The 20,696-nt window shown below is 40.2% G+C and overlaps 1 protein-coding gene across 4 annotated transcripts in view; it reads right to left on the bottom strand.

The window, feature by feature from the left end:
* Positions 1 to 2,839: 2,839 nt before the first annotated feature.
* bzw2 (basic leucine zipper and W2 domains 2) overlaps positions 2,840 to 20,696 on the bottom strand; it is a 43,358-nt gene continuing 25,501 nt past the window's right edge. For all 4 annotated transcript variants that reach the window (XM_052092431.1, XM_052092433.1, XM_052092434.1 and 1 more), the window contains 9 exons: positions 19,953 to 20,056; positions 10,202 to 10,267; positions 9,834 to 9,969; positions 9,561 to 9,670; positions 8,531 to 8,701; positions 7,577 to 7,723; positions 3,450 to 3,588; positions 3,239 to 3,361; positions 2,840 to 3,150 (listed from right to left, as the gene is read on the bottom strand). In XM_052092431.1, the coding sequence (XP_051948391.1) occupies positions 3,122 to 3,150; positions 3,239 to 3,361; positions 3,450 to 3,588; positions 7,577 to 7,723; positions 8,531 to 8,701; positions 9,561 to 9,670; positions 9,834 to 9,969; positions 10,202 to 10,267; positions 19,953 to 20,056 (1,025 nt within the window). In that variant the 3' untranslated portion in view covers positions 2,840 to 3,121. The remainder of the gene's footprint in view (positions 3,151 to 3,238; positions 3,362 to 3,449; positions 3,589 to 7,576; positions 7,724 to 8,530; positions 8,702 to 9,560; positions 9,671 to 9,833; positions 9,970 to 10,201; positions 10,268 to 19,952; positions 20,057 to 20,696) is intronic.

Here is a 20,696-nt window from a genome sequence, read left to right as displayed (position 1 = left end):
ACTACGGAGACTGCTGTATAACCTCAAGTACAGAGATGGCTGGCACGACGAACACATAAAGCCAGTGTAGCCTACTACAAGGCTGTTTCGCACGGCACGGGACCTGACAACTGGTAAAATTGCACGCTGCATTTGTGCAGCCAAGATTGCTTTCATCTCTGTTTCATTGTGGTTAAAAACTTAATTAAGTTTACTAAACAACATATAAATATTAAGAAAAATATTATTAATATTCGGCAATTACGGTTTTTTAGGTATAATGCCTAAATTTTAGGATACACACATGTAGGCATGTGGTCCGCGCAGTGCTGTCAACATAAACTTGTCCTTGATGAATTAACTGTAACAGTTGGGGGGAAAGTGTATATCGCTTAAGCAGACTGCAACTCTAAAAAATGCGTGATATGAGCGCAAATCGATTATCTGTGTTCCGCAACTGCTTTCAGGTCCTTGAATTACCTATAACGTGCGAGTAAGGGCAGCCGTTGGACTTTCTGGTGCCCCCCTAGGGAGTTGGTGCCCTTCGCAGACTGCTAGCACCTTTATTAACAACTGACACATAAGTGCCATGCAGCTTTACATATCATACATTCTGCTTCCCACGGATCTCGACCTGGACGAAAGCATGGGAATTTTTTGTGAAAATCTTCTGTAAATTTGCACTTTCTTTTGGGCATTGTTTCCAATCAGCTGTCATTTGCTGCTGCTGTCAAGCATCTGTTTGATGCCGAACACATTCGCGGAGAGATTGACAGGCAGTTTGCCAATTTGGCCAATAGTTTAATTTAATAACTGTTTAATTTGGCCAATAGTTTATCTGCAAGCCTCTTATAATTGACCAATTGGTGTGCAAGAAGGTGGGACTTACAAAGAGTGGTTAAAGCAATGCAAATATGTGTGCACACACAATCAAGTATTAGACCAGATGCACAGCGACAGATTACCGACCAGGCCAATGGGGCCAGTGCCCATATCATTAAATGCTAGTTTGGTGATCCCCCCCACGCTTGAAAACCCTTTTGGGCATGGACAATTAACTTAATTCAAATAATTTCAACAATTATTTATGACAATTTCAACATTATGCCACAAATGCTGTCGATTGAGCTCAACTTGTATTGAACCCGAATATTCCTTTATAATATGTTGAGATTTGGGGATTTTATTTTGAATTTTATGTTCCAGTGTTGTGAATTTTGTGTTAAAATGTGTACCTGACATGACAAGTCTGCTCATAATAACACATGCAATAAAAAAACAGAACCACATTTTAGCGACCATGAGGAGGTTACCCCATGTGACTCTACCCTCCCTGACAACCGGGCCAATTTGGTTGCTTAGAAGACCTGACTGGAGTTACTGGAGTTACTCATCAAGCCCTGAATTTGAACTGTGGTTGTCAGCGTCTTTATTCGCTGAGCTACCCAGGCCCCCAACATGTGCATTCTTGATAGTAAACAAGCAACTGGACAACATAGAAACACATTTGACATCTCTAAAAAAAATTATGTACACACTGCACTAGATGAATTGGCTCTCCTTTGATAATAGTAACACACGATGATGGCTCTTTCCTGAAATCTATACACATCTCCTTAGTTTTTGAAGTATTGAGAAGGAGATTAGAATCATCACACCAAGAGATAAACTCATCCAAAATAGGTCCATGACTGTCCTCATCCCCCAGGAGGAGACTAACTAATGCAGTATCATCTGTGAATTTAACTAAATATCTTCCTGGAAATAAACTAGTACAACTATTTGAAAACAAAATAAACAACAAGGGTGAGAGGACACATCCTTGGGGAGAACCTACTTTGGTAATCACTTTGTGAACAACCAACACGCACCTGCTGAACTCTGCAACTTAAAAAGTCCAACAACCACAATACCATTCCTCCATCTAAGGAGAACTCTGTTGCCAATCTTTGGGCCAAAATATGTGGTTGAATGTTATTAAAAGCTAAGGAATGACATGAATCACATGAATAAGCAGGTGTACAGATTGTTCTTAATAAAGTGCTCTATGGGTATATTGCATTTTTCTCTTTAACTGCTATTAGCTTAATTTACATTTAACCCTTAGCTTAACTGTGCGATTCTATACATTTTCTTCTCTGGAGCCAACAGAAACTACATTTCATTGCCATGGTGTATCATTGTGAATTTGATAAATAAACTTTGACTTGACATTCAATATAAAATATCTTAATATAATCTTAATCAACATAACAAATGGCAGAGGCTGTATCCAAATATGCAAACTTCCCTACTATAGTATGCAAAAAATAGTAAGCCAATGGAGTGGGGTGTCCGATTCCTCAGTATTCATACAACAGTACATGAGAAATACCCAGATGACCTACTATGTGCAGCAAGATTCTGAAGTGTGCATCCACTGGACATTTTACTATCACATTATGTCACGCAAGCTTCAGAGACATCACATTCAACACACTGAATAATAATAAAAAAAACAAAGCTAAGAAACTCGTGTCAGGGCGACTCTTCAGCTGTAAGTGCAATACAGTATATAAACCAAAAAGTAGTTCTTTGTGCTTAAATTGTACTTGATTGTACCAGAGTACATTACTTTCATGGTTCTTATTACGTCATATATTCGGGTCACAAGATAATGCCCACATTCCAGGATGTCCAGATATATATTTAAACTACTCACTTGCATACCTTAAAAACATACTTTTTATCAGCCTTCATCAAATACAGTACATACTGTGACCGATCAGGATTTTGGACGCAGCCAAAGGCACCTCAGATACCAGTGTTTCCAGGGTGTAAAGAAGAGTTGTCCGACAGATTAAAGAGGCACATTCTTGTAACACATAAAACATATTTTATTCATAAAAAGATTAAAAGCAGTCATATGACACGTATACACGTTTGTCAAATGAAAATCGGCTGCAGGAAACTGATGTCTTTCAGTACAGTGTCTGAATAGTGTTTGTATGAAATCCATGTTACAGTGATTGTTATTAAAGGCTGTATATATGTAGTACCCTGAACTCTTTTCATAGTGCTCAGAAGCTTTTCCCTGTATTTTTCTTCAGTGTCTAGAAGTTGACAGTGTAAATCCTTACAATCATCAGGATCCACATGATTTTTAGTCTACTTCTCCCTCTGACTCAGACTCTGTAGGATATAATTAAAAATAAGGCGGTTGAGATTCACAGCTTGTATGGTAGAGGCTGTTATTTATATGCATATACAATTTCCTTACCTTCCTCTGCATTCTGAAGCCACTCCACAAATTGCTTCATTTGCTCCAGAAAAACACTTTTCCCTTTGGCAGCATGGGCATCTTTGTACCATTTTAAAATAGCTTCCTCACTAAGGACATCAGCTGTGCAACGAGAGACAAACTCAATATCTTCATGTCTCCATTATATTAGTAAAATACTCTGTTAGTGTTGAATGCTGTCAATATGTACCTTTGTAGAAGAGCACCACTATTTTGGAGAAGGATTTCATGAAGTGGATGTTGTCGTAGCAGTACTCCTGAATCTTCAGCAGCAAGACCAGCTCTGATTGGCCCTGAGTACTGAACACAGCCAATAGAGGTGCATAGTGCTATGGGATATGCACAGGGAAATATTTAATCACTAAGAAGATAGAGCAAACCATAAATACAACTGACTTATTATTATTAATAGAGTTAGTTGATCAGCGATTCTATTGTAACTACTGTAGGATTGTCAAAACAATCAATAATGTATATTTAATTGATCTCAATTTATTTTGAATTTAACATGCTGCATTCAGTTCTCTTTTAAGGAAACAAAAAATATTTCTGTATTTATTGGTTATATATCATTTATATAAACAGATACTGCATTAAAATACACTGAAAACAATGCAAATCTGCAATAATTAAATATAGCAATTTCCCACACCTTATGGACACAATCGTATATATGTAACAATGCATGTTTGTACAAATTATGGTATGTTAATGTTAGGTGATTTTTCACACTTGTTGAGGGTATATGGAAATTCTCTATTTTTTTTTAACCTTACACAGAACAGAATGAAACCGTTATAATGTCAAAATACATAAACAGAATTAAACATCCCCAGTTATAACTGTTGACAGTTATTGTTATTAAGTTAGTATTCTAAATTATAATTAGACAATAAAGTTCACGGAGACAAAATTTGATGTTGGCTGGACAAAGATTTGTCTGAAAGTTTAAACCACAGACATTACAGTAAGACAAACGATAGATAGACAGACAGATAGACAGAATGATGCTGCAGGATATTGCTAGCATGTTGCTAGTATGGCCCTGTCCCAATCCCCTGCTTGTGGTTTTGGATTTGCCTACTTACCCACTTGTCTTACCAGGGTTCGTACAGATGCTTCATTGTTAAATTCAAGGATTTCATGCACATTTTTATTTGTTTTCAAGGTCTATGCACAAGATGCCATTAAAAATAATTATTTGTTACTTTTAAATAAAACTATTTTATTCATTCAGTTAATTTATTTTTATAAAACACCACTTATTACAAGTACAACATATCTCAATGAGCATCTTTAACTACATATTCTCAGTAACAATTCTTGGTTCTTTCATGACGAAATGTATGTGCAATTGTCGTGTGCTCCCTTAAAACACACTTCATTTTTCAACAAAAGTGAATAACTGGGTCTGTAAACAGATGGCCATATGACTCGTGTGCTGTGTTCCATGTTTTCTAAAGTCACACAACAGATTTATGTGAGGAACTGACCCAAATTGCAAAGGGGTCATTCTCAAATTTTGACTTTCCAACTTGACTTCAGTTGTTGCCCATAAACGCTGAGGGTAACATTTTGTAACATGATGACATTCTTTTTTTCATAAAGGACAACTCTGTTGTTCTTTCTTTTATTATTTAATTTTGTTTCAAGAATGAAGAAAGTTAACACCAAGTTAAAACTATTGAGGGTTAAATGGGTTACACCACCACATTTTGAGGGTTCAATGGGGTAAAACACCAAATATGTTTGTGTGAAAATATTTGTTTAAATGTGCATTATTAACTTTTTAACATGCTGGAGAAAAACAAACAAAAAATTCACTATATGCATATTTAAGCAGCCTCTGAACTTTGACCTTAATTATTTTCCACAAATATTTGTATTTAAAAAAATATATAGTAAAACATAAAAAAGGATATCACCAATGCCATGAATTCAAGGGAAAAAAAAATCTTTTAATTATTTATAATTATTTTAATAATTAATAATAATTGTGCACACTTGCAACATGTCATAGAACTGGTGTGTTACCAGTGGTTATTTTCAGGCAATTGACAATTTCAAATGTATTTTCTAAAAAATTGTCAAAACAGAGTCAAGTCCTTTCATATCATTAAATGCTAGGTTATTGAATGACACCTTTTACTAAGCTTTTTATAAAAAAAAAAATATATATATATATATATATGTTTGTCAACATTTTTATATTGACCCAAATGTTGTCAGAAATATCCTATTTTGTGAGATACAAAGCTTTCTTTACACAAGAGGGCGCCAGGCGGCTTACAAAACGGAATCCTCCATTGATCTGCATTCAAATCATTCAAAACGTTTTACATCTCATATACATTTATTCACTATGAAGAGTAATTTTTTATTAAATCTGATAGTTTCAAGTATTCGTACTTGTTAAATCCACCAAATCCACCAGTATCTATAATATATATATTTTTAAATACTCCAGTAACAATTGGTTGTGATTGGCTCATCAGAACAGCGCAGTAACAGGTGACACGTGGCCTGCTACAGCAGCGGTCTGTCGTCGTTTTTTCCCAAAAATAAATACATTCTTTTGATTTATTAAATGAAGCAACTATTTTACTATTTTCTCAAATTAAATAACTTAAAAAAAAATAAAATAAAAAAAAAGTTTTCCAGGACTGAAATGTGAGAAAAAAAAACAAAAAACAAAAACAAATTAAAAGTACTTTAAGCACTTCAAGCACCTTATTCGAGCATTTATATTTAAAGGCGCTAGCCCGCCATTGGGAGCAACTTTTTTTACTCGTTTTGATTTTCAATAATTTGCACATTAAAATATGTTTAGCTGTAAAATTGTCATCCATAATCGCTGTCAATATAATGTATATATATTAGGGCTGTCGATTTAACATGTTAATTCAGTGCAATTAATTTAACAAAAAATAACGGGTTAAAATTAATGCAATTAATCGCATGCCCACGATTGTCTTATGATCAGTACTATGGTAGTAAACAATACATTGTATTCTAAATCCTTTTTGTATTGTCTTATCAATGATTAACTCTTCTGCTACAGGAATGAAAAGCATTTGAATATATTTTATATATATATAAGTTTTTAATATTTAAAGATAACTATGTATAATTATATATTGATATAAATATGTATAATAATTATATATTCAGTTATTGTTATATGAGGGGCTTTCTCAGCAAATATTTGTACATGCGATTAATCGCGATTAATTAATCGGGACACCATGTAATTAATTAGATTAAACGTTTTAATCGATTGACAGCCCTAATATATATATATATATATATATATATATATATATATATATATATATATATATATATATATATATATATATAAAAAACTATTTTTTTATATTGTGTGATCTATTTATTGCTACTACTACAAACCATTAAAATTATATAAGATGGCTTGTCATGTATTTAAGACAAAGACTACTTTACACAACTTATCAGTATGTGACATAACATAAAAAGCATTTAAGCGTATACTTTCAATACATAAATGCATATACAGATGAGACAGAAACAGTGGTAGTAGTTAATAAAATGTATTACTGTAAATAGTATGCTGTATGCCACGCTGGCTGATAAATGACCAAAATGTCTAACAGTATTAGGTGAGAACAAACAAAATCAGGTGATTATTAGGCAAAATTAGAACAAAGAGGCATTTAAATATACACATAAATATTTAGTAATAATGATGATGCTGTTGATTAATCTCAACCAATTGTGAACATTATATTTAACTTTATGTTGAATATATTCATACATACAACAATAACATATGCTTTACCATCTGAGTATAATAAATAACTTGAACTAAAAAGCTTTCCTTGACGTCATCATGGCGAAGAGGTAGGCGGGTTGTCGGCTCCTGAACACGATGAACTCTGAGATATGTCTGAAAGACCGCTACTGAGCAGTATTCGGGCCAGTGCGGATTTAGTGTGGTTTACGTGCACTGAGCTTTGGCATGTTTCAGACATGGGACAGTCTTGAACACTTACTCGGTGCCGCGTGCATACGCACTTAAGTATCTAGACCGCAAGTGTGGGTATTGGGACAGTTGACGTTGCTAGCATGTTTGGATGGTTACTAGGCATTGCAAACATGTATTACCACAAAGTTAGGTGTTACTAGCATGTTCAAGTATGATGGCATTGCTATTATGTTGCTTGGTGTTGCTAGCATGTTTTAGCATGTATATGGTTTTGCTAGCAGGTTGCTAGACGTTACTGGCATGTTGCTTGAAGCTGCAGACCTTTGCATGGCTGCGGAGTGATACAGTACCTTCAGATGTTTGAGGGCCTGCTCGGTAACCAGCTCTTCCTTCTTATTCCACTCAACCGCATTCATGAGGCAGGGCCACAATAAACCAATCACAGCCTGCTCCTGCAGATCATTCTTCTTCATCTCCTCTTTCACATACACCACGATCTGAACACAATTCACAAGCCTGTTCAAATTGCAGTATAAGGCTTAGTGGTACTGCCAAGGTTACAGAGAATCTGATTTTTTTATACATGGTGATTAGATATTTGTAGGTCCAAAAATCACAGATAGTTGGCATAAAAGTAATCCATCCTGTCTCCAGCGGTGACATTAATGTCTTCTAAAGTGAACCGATCACACTGTTTGCAAAAAAGAATGATATTTAGGCACTTTTTAACTATAAAAGTTTGCTTCCAGTCAGGCATTGACGAATGGCTGAATTTACTCGAGTGCTCCTGTGACGCAAGTGCATTGGCACGTTCCTTAGACTCATTGGTTATGTGTCTGTTATGCGTCAGTTCATGTGCCATCATGGTTAAGTCATGGGAGCACTGAGGTAAATTCACTCATTCATCAACGCCTGACCGGAATCGATCATTTATAATTAAGAAGTGCTTAAATGTTCTTTTTCGCACACAAAGTGATTGATTCACTTTAGAACACAATGTCAACACTGGAGACAGGATGGATTACTTTTATGGTGACTATCAGTGCTTTTTGGACCTACAAATACCTAAATCAACATCCTCTCCCATTCTAAGTAACTGCTGAGTCTGGATCTTTTTCTACAAATCTTGTTTTGCCATTTTGCCAGATATGAAAGTCATTCACATCTCAGATGGCATGAGGGTGAGTAAATAATCAGAGCATTTTCCTTTTTGAGTGAATTATCACTTTAAATATGCAGTACAAGCACTACAAGGAATGATATGCAAATATGTTTACAGTGTGTGTGTGAACAGTAGGATTCACCTCTCTAATGGGACATTGCTGGAACAGGCGCTCCTGTAGGTCTTTCTGAAGTTCCTTGTGTGTGCCCAGAGACTGTTGTGAACGCAGAAAGTCTGACAGCTCTTTCAGGCCTGCCTCAGTGAAGTACTTTGAAAAGTGCTCCACATTCTGCTTGTTGACAGGGAAGAGTTCCTGAAATTAAAGCAGAAATAAAATAAAATTTTGAACATAAATAAAGTCAAATTATGACTTCTAAAAGGTAAGGTTTGCAATTTCTTTGCTACTAGTGACCACAAACACAATTGCAAAAATAAACGGGTCTCCTAAAAACACTCCTGATAGCATATTTGCATCCTTCAGACGTCTATTTGATGTGTGTTTACAACTGGAAGATGTGTTATATTGTTTGCTCATCTGCAATAGGTCTATAAGACATATGTCAATAAGTATGTCTTGAATGTTATTCAACAGATGTCTTTGAGATGTTTATCATTTAGAATGTTTGTTAATCAGATTTTAAAAGATGTTTAGCAGAGGTTAATTAGAATGTGATGATTTACAGATGAAAAGTTCTAAAACAGACATCTGAGATATACATGTGGTATCTGGGCCCCCTCACCCTCTTCCATTGGTTGGATAAACAGATAGCCCCGCCAAAATTGATGCTATTGGTTAAACCAATAGTCAGACAGGTCTGGCTCCTCAAGAAACAGAGCAATGTATTGATAGCGCCACAGAGCCACAATGTTTACACTTTTCAACAGACATAATCCTTTAAATATTTGATCTACTGTTGTCAATGCACATTAAGTCAATGGAAAGGAATTTGCACGTCATGCTCATTCAATGGGATTGAATACCAAAACCATATTTTTAAAGAAGTCAGCATAAATTCTGTGGCGCACTCTACTTCAAGGTCCATGGAATCATAACTTATCAACATGACAGCTTATTATTTCCTCAACATTTTCAGAGGTTAATAAATTAAGTATCAAAATGGATATGCACTACAAGCCATCACACACACACACCACATGATCGTTCTCCATACCAGCAATTTCTTATCCAGGTTGGCTTTCCTAAGAGCAGATGTGACTGCATTGGCATCCTTCTCTGCTATCCATGCTTTAAACATCTTCACAGCAAAGGAGGCAGATATTCCTACAAAAAAGACCACTGACTGATTAACAACGTTTTGCTTGAACAGTGTGTGCCTGTGATGGCTTTCTGTAAAAATATAAAATAAATATTGTTCTATTTTCAAATCTTAAATTTTTTCCTACTTTTATTTCAGAAGCAGATATGATCGCTAATAAACACCAACCTTCTTTGACAGTGTTATTGCTCAAGAGGCTGGTGAGGATAGGTGTCAGCAGTGTGCCATTGGCCAGCAGGATTCCTGTTAGCATGGCCAGTTTAGTCTGTTCGGATTCAGTGAAGGCTTTCAAGAAGAGAAGCAGCTATGCAGGGATATGAAATATGGATCAGAAAATATATGAGTCTTTTTGGCTTACAGTGAAACTGATTAGCATTTAATGAATATTAATGGAAACACCACGGTAGCATCGAGTTCGTTTGTCCTGCAGTGGTACATTTTGCACATGTGGGTGAGAGAACATACCATCCAGTAATGCACATCTCTTATTGATGCGACTGCATTAATAGCAGGAACATGATATGCACATTAGTTACCTTTTTGATTTCCTCTTCAAATGCCTTCTCCAGATATTTGTACCTTCTGATAAGTTTATTGAACACCTGTGTATAGACACAAATGTATCCATCAGTCTCTGCATCAACATGTCTAGAGTGGTCATCATATCATATTATACATTTGCGTAGGTGCATCAGTTCTATTGTTTTGTTAGCAAAATTTTACTCTGCTATGGGAGTCTATGGCAGCCCAAAGAACCATTTGGAGGAAAGTTGCACATTGATTAGGACAGGTCTAAATAGTTCCCTGACCCATTGGGAGGTCTCCAAGTCAAACCCTCCAGGGCCAGCATCAGCTCAAATTTGGCTCAAAGTTTCTGAACACCCAGTTGGTGTTGTTGAAATGTGCATGTTAGCCATATGTCAATATGATCAATTAACTCTTTAGAGATGTCATTAAATATTGATATACATAGATTATTATCGGCACGTTATTTTATTGTTATATTTTTTATATTAATGATAGCTGACATTTAAATTAGAAAACTAATTTGCATGATTTACAACTCACTCAGTTGGCCTTCAGTTTAACAGTCTAGCATAATAGCGTTGGGAGACCACAAGAGGATGATACAACATTTACTGAAGCCGGTCGTGGGTAAGAAAGGCACAGGTATTGCAAACACAGGACAAGCTGATGTGGCGCAGCAGATGGCAGTCCAAAGTTACGAAGGTGTTTCTACTTCTTCAAGAATGAATAAAATTACATTGATGAGTTTGCAGGTTAGTGCATGAAACTGGTGCACCACGCAAACTGAATGATTAGAAATGGCGACGTTTATTATGTACTTTCTCTGTATGTAGCCTTAAATTGGTCTTCAAGCTGTTAAACCACAAAATGACATAATTGTACTGAAACTATAAAAACATTATGTAGTCTATATGAAAGATACATGTTCACAACAGATCATCTAATGTTGTCCTTTGATAATGATTTGGGTCGAGTTTAATGGAAAACTATGCCTGTGGCACTGCAGAATTTTGACATCGGTGTGCATACCTTTGTAGAAAATAATTGTTTCAAATTTTAGAATGTACCATGTCGTCCACCAGATGAGTCCGGTTTGTGACCTCCTTTATTTTTTACCTTGCCACTCACACTTTAGCAAAGTGTGTTGGGAAATATCTGAAAAAAAATCCTGAAATAGATTATTAATCATCTGTACAATCTTCCAACTATCAATGCGTGATAAAGGCATTAATCCTGTGCCTAGATCTCTTTCATCTCAAAAGAACAAGGGACATTGGATGTTACGATCCCTGTAAAACATCTAGACAAACACAAAATGTTGGAGATAAGATACCAGTCAGAGCTCAACATTAACGTCTGGGACAAATTGATTTTTAAAAGGGCAAATGAAATAGAATTTTACTTGTCCAAACAGACAAGCAGCCTGATTAAAACGTCAATAACGAAAAAAAATTCTGGTTATATTTGTGATATAGCCAAGGCCTGTTTCACTTATTACAAGCTGGGCATGAAATTTAGAAGTGGATTGTGCAATTTTTCCCCCTGCTTTCTATCGTCATATTAGAATCAGCGTGACTGATCAGTGCTACTGCTTCAATCGCAACAGCTCATTGAACAAGTGTCAAGTTTAGACTAGAGTGAGCGTGCAGAGAGCAGTGCACTGTCACATTTTTGCTGGACTTCAACCTGTTAATTTGACATGCAAATGTCATTACACCTATATAAAAAGAGCAATCTCTGCAAACAAGCGATGCAATTAAACTTTCACTCCTGTTTATGAACAACGAAGCAGACTATAGTGCTACGCATGACACTGGAGTGGTCTTATTTGTCTCATCACATCGTGTGGCTCATATTAAAGCACCTTTCACAAGAAAGGCATATATAAACTGCGTGTTGCTCATTGTAACCCGGATACACACACACACAAGATGAGACAGTCACAATGTAAGTCAAAAAAACTGCTTTTATTGAAACAATAAAAGCAGGCAACAGTACAAACGGGCAAATCCAGTGAAGAGTTGTCGAGGGAAGCGTAGGGTCAAAAGCCGGGGAATCAAAGAGAGTAAAGTGGGCAAATCCGGGAGAGTAGTCGAGGGGAGCGAGGGTGAAAGCTGGGGTAAACAGGGGGCGGAGCAGAGAGGCGGGTAACTAACAAAGGGAGTAGACAGGGGTACTATGGGAACGAGGAGCTGGCAAGCTAAGGGGGTAATCAAGAGGAGTTCAAGAGGAGGGCAAAACTAGACGAGACTAGTGGGGGGCAAAGATGCGGGAAACTAAACACAATAACCAACACCCGTGCAGCGAAAGGGTGGTGATATATATAGGGGCGAGTGCAGGTGTAAACCATGACAGGTGATGAGACGAGTGCAGGTGAAACTAATGTGCAGGAGTGCAGATGACGCTGAGTGCAGGTGGTCATAATGTTCTGGGGATTGGAAGCGCGTGAGAAACTCGAGGAAGGGAGATTGCCTCACGAGCATGTGAGCCAGTAGGAGCAAAGTGGGCGTGAGGGCTCGAGCGAGCAAAAAGAGCGTGAAAAGCTTGAGGGGGCGGAGTGAGGGAGTGTGCGTGTGTGTGCTAGACGATGCGGGGAGAAGCAGAGGAGCGGGGTTCGTGACAGTACTCCCCCCTCTGAATAGGACGGCTCCTGACGGCCGCGGGAGGCCGCGGGAGGTGGTGCCGCAGGAAGCTCTAGAGGCAGAGGCCTGGAAGGCTCCGGAGGTGGAGCCGAAGGAGGATTTAGGGGCGAAGGCCTGGAAGGCTCAGGAGGCGGAGCCAATGACGGTGGCGCCGTGGGCGGCTCCAGCGAGGTAGGCCTGGAAGGCTCTGGAGGTGGAGCCAAGGGAGGTGGCGCCGTGGGAGGTCCCCGAGGTGACGACCTGGCAGGCTCTGTAGTCTCGGGGGGTTGAGCCGTAGCAGGCTCGAGGGGCGGAGCTCTAGAAAGCTCTGGAGTCTTTGGGATCAGAGCCGTGAGAGGCTCGGGAGGTGGAGCCGTGGGAGGCTCGGGAGGTGGAGCCGTGGGAGGCTCGTGAGGGGGGGCCGTAGGAGGCCCGAGAGGCGGAGCCGTAGAAAGCTCTGGAGTCTTTGGGAGCAGAGCCGTGAGAGGCTCGGGAGGTGGAGCCGTAGGAGGCTCGGGAGGCGGAGCCATAGGAGGCTCGGGAGGCGGAGCCGTAGAAAGCTCTGGAGTCTTTGGGAGCAGAGCCGTGAGAGGCTCGGGAGGTGGAGCCGTGGGAGGCTCTGGAGGGGCAGCCGTAGGAGGCCCGGGAGGCGGAGCCGTAGGAGGCTCGGGAGGCGGAGCCATAGGAGGCTCGGGAGGCGGAGCCGTAGAAAGCTCTGGAGTCTTTGGGAGCAGAGCCGTGGGAGGCTCTGGAGGGGGAGCCGTAGGAGGCCCGGGAGGCGGAGCCGTAGGAGGCTCGGGAGGCGGAGCCGTAGGAGGCTCGAGAGGCGGAGCCGTAGGAGGCTCGGGAGGCGGAGCCGTAGGAAGCTCTGGAGTCTCTGGGAGTAGAGCCGTGAGAAGCTCGGGGAAAAAGGTCGTGGAAGACTCGAGAGGCTCTAGAGGTGGGGCCCTGGAAGGCTCGAGAGGCTCTAGAGGTGGGGCCCTGGAAGGCTCGAGAGGCTCGAGGGGGGGAGCCATGAAAGACTCGAGAGACGAAGCCCTGAGAGGCTTGGAAGGGGGTGGAGCCCTGAAAGACTCGATAGGAGAAGCCCTGAGAGACTCGAGAGGGGAAGCCCTGAGAGGCTTGAGAGGGGGAGGAGCCCTAAGAGACTCGAGAGGCGAAGCCGTGAGAGGCTTGAGGGGTGGAGCCATGAAAGACTCGAGGGATGGAGCCCTGAGAGGCTCGAGGGGAGGAGGAGCCCTGAAAGACTCGAGAGGGGAAGCCCTGAGAGGCTTGAGAGGGGGAGGAGCCCTGAGAGACTCGAGAGGCAAAGCTGTGAGAGGCTTGAGGGGTGGAGCCATGAAAGACTCGTGAGGAGAAGTGTGCAGAGAAGCCCTGGGAGGCTGGAGGGGTGGAGCCATGAAAGACTCGAGGGACAGAGCCCTGAGAGGCTCGAGGGGAGGAGGAGCCCTGAAAGACTCGAGAAGGGAAGCCCTGAGAGACTCGAGAGGGGAAGCCCTGAGAGGCTTGAGAGGCAGAGCCCGGGGGGGCTCGAGGGGTAGAGCTCTGGGAGGCTTGAGAGGAGCCCGCGAGGGCTCTGAGGGGCGAGCAGAGGCTGGCAGGTCCGTGGAAGACTCTGGGGGCGGAGCAGAACCCGGCAGAGCCGTGGAAGACTCTGGGGCGGAGCAGAACCCGCAGAGCCGTGGAAGACTCTGGGGGCGGAGCAGAACCCGGCAGAGCCGTGGAAGACTCTGGGGGCGGAGCAGAACCCGCAGAGCCGTGGAAGACTCTGGGGGAACCTCTGCGGTCTTGAGCACAAGACGAGACTGGGGAGAAGGGGCCCTCTTCCTTCTCTGACGCCTTCGGCCAACAGGGATGTGGCCATGGGGGCGGTCGAGGCTACAGGCGCTGGCTGGCTGACCGTGGCCGACATGGGCGCTGGCTCGTTGGCCGTGGCGGGCATGGGCGCTGGCTTGTTGGCCGTTGTGGGCATGGGCGCTGGCTCGTTGGCCGTGGGGGGCATGGGCGCTGGCTCGTTGACCGTGGCGGGCATGGGCGCTTGCTCGTGGGCCATGGGCGCTGGCTCGTTGGCCGTGGCAGGCATGGGCGTTGACTGGCTGGCCGTGCCAGGCTTCGAGGCTGGGACCGTGACAGGCTTCGGAACTAGGGCCGTGTCAGGCTTCGGGACTAGGGCCGTGTAACGCTTCGGGACTAGGGCCGTGGTAGGCCTCGAGACGGGGGCCATGGTGTGGAGCGCTGGTTCAGTATCTGCCTCCCCCACAGTAAACGAGGAACCAACGCACAGCAGGGCGAGGTCAATAAACTGAGCCAGGTTGAGAGAGCAGCGACCACCAGGCATGTATGATGAGGCTGGCTCATTCAGTCCATATTGAAAAATGTCTTTCAGAACCACCTCATCAAAATTCACCTGGTTGGCCAGGGCACAAAAATCAATAACATAAACCTCCAAGGGCTGACTCCCCTGACGCAACCCCAAGAGTCGGGCCGCTGGCTCCTTAATGTCGAGGGCGGGGTTATGAGTTACACAACCGCTGCCTCGCATAAAAACCCCTTGGTCAGCGTCCGAAGAGCCAAAAAACCTCTCCGGGGGTGGAGAGTTCACGGCGCTCAAATATGCATGGGAAGCATAAACGGGCTCAGGGGCAGACACAGGTGACGCAGGGTGACAAAAATCAAAAATCGCACGTACCTGCTGGCCCTGGGCTGTGAGCGCGCGATCATGCTTCCACACAGTAGCTCCTCGCGCTGAATGTGACGTGTTCCTCCGCTCTAGTGAGCCGCGCGAATCCTCAGCGCGACGCATTGTGACTGTCTTCGGTGAGGTTGGTTATTCTGTAACCCGGACACACACACACAAGATGAGACAGTCACAATGTAAGTCAAAAAACTGCTTTTATTGAAACAATAAAAGCAGGCAACAGTACAAACGGGCAAATCCAGTGAAGAGTTGTCGAGGGAAGCGTAGGGTCAAAAGCCGGGGAATCAAAGAGAGTAAAGGGGGCAAATCCGGGAGAGTAGTCGAGGGGAGCGAGGGTGAAAGCCGGGGTAAACAGGGGGCGGAGCAGAGAGGCGGGTAACTAACAAAGGGAGTAGACAGGGGTACTAGGGGAACGAGGAGCTGGCAAGCTAAGGGGTAATCAAGAGGAGTTCAAGAGGAGGGCAAAACTAGACGAGACTAGCGGGGGGCAAAGATGCGGGAAACTAAACACAATAACCAACACCCGTGCAGCGAAAGGGTGGTGATATATATAGGGGCGAGTGCAGGTGTAAACCATGACAGGTGATGAGACGAGTGCAGGTGAAACTAATGTGCAGGAGTGCAGATGACGCGAGTGCAGGTGGTCATAATGTTCTGGGGATTGGAAGCGCGTGAGAAACTCGAGGAAGGGAGATTGCCTACGAGCATGTGAGCGAGTAGGAGCAAAGTGGGCGTGAGGGCTCGAGCGAGCAAAAAGAGCGTGAAAAGCTCGAGGGGGCGGAGTGAGGGAGTGTGCGTGTGTGTGCTAGACGATGCGGGGAGAAGCAGAGGAGCGGGGTTCGTGACACTCATACAGCTGAAATTTCACTTACTGCCCTCTGGAGTAAACAGGTGGTACTAAAAGCTTGCATTTCTCAGGAATCTTCCTTATTACAGTCCGGGGGCATTGAGATTAATTGATTAATATATATATATATATATATATATATATATATATATATATATATATATATATATATATATATATATATATATATATACATACACACACACACACACACACACACACACACACACTGGCACCCAAAAGTTTGGAATAATGTACAGATTTTGCTGTTTTGGCAGGAAATTGGAACTTTAATTCACCAAGGTGGCATTCAACTGATCACAATGTATAGTCAGGACATTAATAACATAAAAAATTACTATTACAATTGTATTTTTTTTTTTCAGAACTTCTTAAACTACTTCAGAGTTCTCATCAAAAAATCCTCCATGTGCAGATCTGTGCTTTGCAGATCCTTGACATTGCAGCTTCCATGGAGACGTTCATCACCTGGCAGACATGTCCTATAATACCTCCAGCACTTCTTACGCACCTTACAGTCTAGCTGATCCCATAAAAGCTCAATGGGGTTAAGATCCATAACACTCTTTTCCAACAATCTATTGTCTAATGTCTGTATTTCTTTGCCCACTCTAACCTTTTCTTTTTGTTTTCTGTTTCAAAAGTAGCTTTTTCTTTACTGTTGTACATGAAACTGGTGTTGAGTGGGTAGAATTAAATGAAGCTGTCAGCTGGGACATGTGAGTCATCTATTTCTGAACCAAATATTGAACCTAATGAACCAAATAGCTTTCAACTGTGTTTGATATAATGGCAAGTGATTTTCTAGTACCAAATTAGCAATTTAGCATGATTACTCAAGGATAAGCTATTGGAGTGATGGCTGCTGGAAATGGGGCCTGTCTAGATATGATATACATGGACATATCAGGGATTTAGGTACACGAGCAGCATGCAGAACTGTCCTACATTGTGAGGTTAGTGATTGTTTTTGATGAAGCATTAGCAGTTGACTCATTTGTATGTACTGTATTTTCCCAAATCAGTCGGCAGATAGAGAAAAATTATTATAAAATAAATTTCAATATAGACTATTATTTCTTTAGATAGGGAAAATTTAAAATAAAACTAAATTAAACTGAATTGACAAATTGAAAATGAAGTAGAAATAAAAACTAAATAAAAATTCATAATAATATAATAGAAACATAATAATAATCTTGGTTGTAATTACTAACGTATCTTTCACTTTCTTTAGTCTATGTTTGAGGGGAGTGAAAAAACAACAAATAATTGAAATGTCAACAGAACACAATAAGAGGTGTGTTGAAGGACAGTTTTGTCTTCATACACCTAAAGCATATGCTTTCATTCTGAAACCACTTTGAAGTTTGTTCAGAAGGATACTAATCCTTATATGAAATGCAACAGAGTTTTTGATACATTTATATTGACAAACTTTTTTCTTAGTTGTGAAGTTTAAAATAAACTTAAAATATTGATGATGAGTTTACGTTACAATTATAATTCAGATTCATGAACAGATTAATTCGGACTCGGACTCGAGTCTGACTCTGCCCCTTTTGGACTCGGACTCAATTGTTTAAAGACTCTGACTTGACTCGACTAAGGTGGACTCCAACCCAACACTACTATATATATATATATATATATATATATATATATATATATATATATATATATATATATATATATATACATAGCATCACACACAGCTAGCTGCGGCCCGTGCATTTTAAGTCTAGTACTTTAATGCGATTCATGCCATGAAGAAAACACAGTTTCACGATGAATAAGATGCCGTATGCCTATTATACATTACGTGGCAGTCAACTAATAATACCATTTGACATTTTAAAAACCAAGGAGGTCTAATACAAGAAAAACTATCTAATAATATTTGTGATTTAAATTTTGCTTGCAATAAACTTTGTTTCGTCAGGGTACATGTTTACTTTTCAAAATAACAGCAGTAATGACAGCCGACTCGTCAGCAAGATCTCGCGCTCTTCGCCTTCAAATTCCTTACATCACTTAAAGCATGATTGCAGTGCCAGCTAGAAGATGACTGAGACATATCCTAAAGACCACACCCACAAGAACAAATAAATTAATCTGGTTGGCTGATGAATCTGACAATCTGACTTTAGTTGCCCATTCATTTGCACTGTTGAGGGATTCTGTGGAAATTCTGAAGGCCTGAGGGGTGGAGATCAAACTCACACGCTGCTTCGGACATGCGATTTGTGAAACAGTTGTCAAACTTTGCTTGTAAGCATCAAGGAATAAATTCTGATTGGATAAAGTTCTGTAGATGAATTGGGAATGTGAAGAGATTGAAAATACATAGGAAAAAAGGTACATTTTTGTCAATATTTATTTATTTAGTTATTATTTGGTCAACTATCCCTTTAATAGTTCAAATCAGTACTCACCAGATAAAATGTATTGTTGACAAGTTGACAAAATGCACAGGAAAGGCAGATATGTATATATATATATATATATATATATATATATATATATATATATATATATACATACAGTATCTCACAAAAGTAAGAAAGGAGGGAAAATTGCTAACTGGGCCCAATTTGGACATTTTCACTTAGGGGTGTACTCACTTTTGTTGCCAGCAGTTTAGACATTAATGGCTGTGTGTTAAGTTATTTTGAGGGGACAGCAAATTTACACTGTTATACAAGCTGCACACTCACTACTTTACATTGTAGCAAAGTGTCATTTCTTCAGTGTTGTCACATGAAAAGATATAATCAAATATTTACAAAAATGTGAGGGGTGTACTCACTTTTGTGAGATACTGTGTATATATATATATATATATATATATATATATATATATATATATATATATATATATATCTGCCTTTCCTGTGCATTTTGTCAACTTGTCAACAATACATTTTGTCTGGTGAGTACTGACTTGAACTATTAAAGGGATAGTTGACCAAATAATGTAAACACTGTCATAACTTACTCACTTAATGTATTGCAAACACATATGACATTTATTCTTTCATCCTTGGACCACAAAAGAAAATGTTAGACAGAATGTTAGTCTCAGTCACCATTCACTTTAATTGTATGGAAAAAGATGAATGAAAGTGAATGGGGCAAACATTCTGCTTTTGTGTTTCTTTTAAATTTCTCTCTTCTGTGGGCTTGGAACAACATGTGGTTGAGTAATCATGACAGAATTGTAATTTCTGGGTGAACTATCCTTTTAATGACCTGTTCAAGTATTTGATTTGCCAAGAAATACAATGTTAATGTAAGTTGGTACATGATTGTATCACGTCTTGCTGGAAAACCAGTGACTGAATAAGAATATTGATGAGAATATTGCTTCTGAAAAAATTATATTTACACCACAGTTGAAAACAATTTCCCAGACAAGTGAATGACCAATTTACTTGCCAACAGTAAGTACATCTAATGCAATTTCTAAAAAGGATTCCTCCATCGTCCTGCCACATTGGTATCAGCTGCTTATTTTTCATATAACAATTGGATAAACCAGCTCATTGGACACGGTAATGTGGGGTATTCACCTGAGCATAGCTGCGAACAGCAGTGTGGTTTTCCTCTGTCTTGAACACACAGTGCTTCGTCACCTTGGTCGTGTCCCCGTCATCAATGCGTGTTCCCCCAGGAGCTGAAAGAGGGAAAGTGAGGTCACAGGTTAATGTGATAAATCCTTGAAGAGCACAGTGCTGTCATTGCTAAACCCTGCTGAGAAAATGTCACTGCCTACTACACACTTATAACTGAGATGGACAGATGCTAATGCAACCATGGACAAAAAGGCTTCCCATAGAAAGGATTATAATTTTTAATTCTGTAACACTCTTTTCAGATATGCATCAACATAAAAAGTTGGCCAGAATGTACTGTTCCATAAATAAATATCTAACTTGCACTATAGACAGTATTGTTGATTATAATGATAGCGATTCAGTTAAGATATGGATAAGAGTTCAAAGGACATTTATATCAAATGACAGAATGGAATATTTCACAATCACAATCAAACTGGGACAGTACACTGCAAAAAAAAAAAATTTAAAAAAATAATTCATAATCAGTATTTATGTCTAATTCTAAACATCATTAAAATAAGTTCATTTTACTTGAAACTGCATTCGCAATTTTCTTTTCAGCATTTGATTAAACTTAATTTAAGATATATTTCTTGAAAGTATTATTATCTTATACAATTGTTTTATCTCAAATACATTTTGATATTTGTACTGGAAATAAATACAAATATACATAAGACTGTAATATCACTGTAT

The sequence above is a fragment of the Xyrauchen texanus genome, chromosome 26, assembly GCF_025860055.1.
Source record: "Xyrauchen texanus isolate HMW12.3.18 chromosome 26, RBS_HiC_50CHRs, whole genome shotgun sequence".
NCBI lineage: Eukaryota > Metazoa > Chordata > Actinopteri > Cypriniformes > Catostomidae > Xyrauchen > Xyrauchen texanus.
The sequence above is the reverse complement of the archived record's forward strand: the minus strand, read 5'-3'. Positions and strand labels throughout refer to the sequence as shown.